Below are 2500 nucleotides of genomic sequence, written 5' to 3' on the forward strand. Positions count from 1 at the left end.
GCTGTTATCATAAAATAGATATATTTAGACGTTTATCTTCTCAGTACGGTCAAGATAATGAGACAGAACTATGACATAGTGTGTGATTTGATTAAAGATTGATAACTTACAGTATCTACATTTCGTTCAGTTTACTTTATTAAATGTTAAAATAATAGGTTAAACAGTTTTATCACAAGTGATTGCAGTAGTAATGATAATGACAGTGTTGTGCAACATGCAACGTTTGTTTTTCTTTTGTTATCATTACTATTGTTTTTATAAATTATATAATCATTATAATAATAACAATGATAGTTATTACTATTATTATCATTATTATTATTATTATCACCATTATCATAATTTTTATTATCATTATTATTATTATTGTTACCATTATGATTATTACTATTATTATTATAATTATTATTGTTGTTGTTATTATCATTGTGTTATTATTATTATCATTATTATTATTATTATTGTTATTGTTATTATTGTTATTATTATTACTATAATTTTCTTTATTGTTATCTGTACAGGGTTTGGTGATGGTTTCCCTTAGCATTTTGTTGTCTTGTGTGCGAAGTGTGAGAGTGCGTGCGTGCTTGCGTGCGTCAGCGAACCATTTGGTTTACCCGGACAACCCAATACCCTTGCTTCGAACATGAAGAAAGCCATGGTCGCTGGTCGCTGTTATATGGTCAGCCACTTGGCTCCGCACTCCACACCGATACACATTGTGGCAGAACCCTAGTCCGCATTACCCGGCTGCATACCGTGGCTGCAGACCTTCGACCACATACCCTGGGCTGTAATATCCCGGTCCGCACTATCCCGGTCCGCATGACCCCGGGCTGGACTAGTGCCTACAATACATCGTTTTTTGTTTTTTTTCATATTGTTGTGACTTTTGTTGCGTGAATATATATGGAAAATATACAAAGAAGAAAAGGTTAACTCATGATAATATCTGGAAAATATACCAAAATAAGAGACCGTATTTACTTACGAAATACGATGATTTATTAAATGAGAGGAAAAATGGGACATCATCCTTATCATTGTTATTATTATTATTTAATTATTATCATTTATCATTTTCATTATTTTTATCATTATTGTTAGTATCAATAATAGTATCAATGTTATTATTATTATGATTCTCATTATAATCATCATCATTATCATACTCTTGTGACGAAATATTAACTAGCTTGTCCTTTTGATTCTTGAAAATACGAAAAATGAATCCCATGTAACACTGAATCAGTTCCCATAATTCCTTTGTCCTTCGCTCAGAATCTTCATGTGAAAGAGGAAGTTTTTTTTTTTTTTTTTGCTTGGCAATAAAATATACATAGTATAGAACGCCGCATATAAATTAAGATATAGTGGAATTATATTACTTAAGTAGCAAAGCCAGGTTATAGATGTTTTGCATTTGCTCTTTATTTTGTTTTTTTGTGTGTATCTACTTGTTTAATCTCCTTCTAAAATACAAAAATAATGATCTTTGAAAAGCTTCAGATTGCTTCTCATGCCACTCCCTTCTGTCATGAAACTGCCACTAAGGAAAAAAAAAGGAGAAAGAAGTGGCTTTTTTCTCGCCGAACTCATCTTCCAACTGGAAAGCGGGACCCTGCTCTCCCCCGGGCCGCCCCAGCGTTTTCCCGAAAACCCTCACCACGACAGCCACTCGCAAGCAGGTCTTTCCGGGCCCGACGCCCTTCCGACCCCAAAGAGGGTCATCACAGCAACTCCCGCGCCAGCGCTGGCCGGCCTCGGGGCGCGACTACGGGGCGACGGTGCCCTTCGAGTGCGCGCTCTTGTGGCCGTGCTCGTGGCCCCCGATCGCCTCCAGGCTGGCCATGAGGCAGAAGCCCAACAGCAGAGCAAGGAACCGCACCATGCCGCCCTTGGGCTTGGCTCGCTCGCGCTCCAGCACTTCGCAGAAGGCCACGTACAGGATGGTGCCCCCCGACACGGCCTGCAGGAACGTGGGCACGAGCAAGGAGGCCGCGGTCTCCTGATCGCCCGAGTAGGCTACGACGAGGGCCCCGACGAGGCCGCCGACGGGGGAGGCCAGCGAGAAGACAAGCATGGAGGCAACGAAGGGCTTCAGCGACACGCCCACCTCCAGCAGCTCCATGGACATGCTGAAGGCGATGAAAATCTTATGGGACGTGAGCGCCGCCATCAGGATCCACACGTCCTGCGGCTCCTCCTCCAGGCCGAGCGCGAGGCCCTCCATCACGCTGTGGAAGGACAGCGCTACCACCACCACCACGGCGCCCATCACCGACACGTTGTTGTCGACGGCGGGCGTGTGGTGGTGGGGGACGGTGTGCACGTTGTGCCGCGCCGCCGCCTCCACCTGGCCGCCCGCGCACCCGTCGCCCTCGAACGCCTCGTTCACGCGCCCGTCCACGGCCATGAGCACCGCCACGCCGCGCACCGACCCGTGCCCCCCGACGGCCTCCTGCGCCCGCGCCGCCGCCGGACCCTCGGAGGACAG

At 45.0% G+C, this 2500-nt stretch overlaps 1 protein-coding gene across 1 annotated transcript in view; it reads right to left on the bottom strand.

The window, feature by feature from the left end:
• Positions 1–505: 505 nt before the first annotated feature.
• LOC125045620 (zinc transporter ZIP1-like) overlaps positions 506–2500 on the bottom strand; it is a 4000-nt gene continuing 2005 nt past the window's right edge. Inside the window, exon 2 of the mRNA XM_047643004.1 lies at positions 506–2500. This exon is cut by the window's right edge and continues 303 nt beyond it. Within this exon, the coding sequence (XP_047498960.1) occupies positions 1778–2500 (723 nt within the window). The 3' untranslated portion in view covers positions 506–1777.

The sequence above is a fragment of the Penaeus chinensis genome, chromosome 37 (genome assembly GCF_019202785.1).
Source record: "Penaeus chinensis breed Huanghai No. 1 chromosome 37, ASM1920278v2, whole genome shotgun sequence".
In the NCBI taxonomy this organism is placed as follows: Eukaryota; Metazoa; Arthropoda; class Malacostraca; order Decapoda; family Penaeidae; genus Penaeus; species Penaeus chinensis.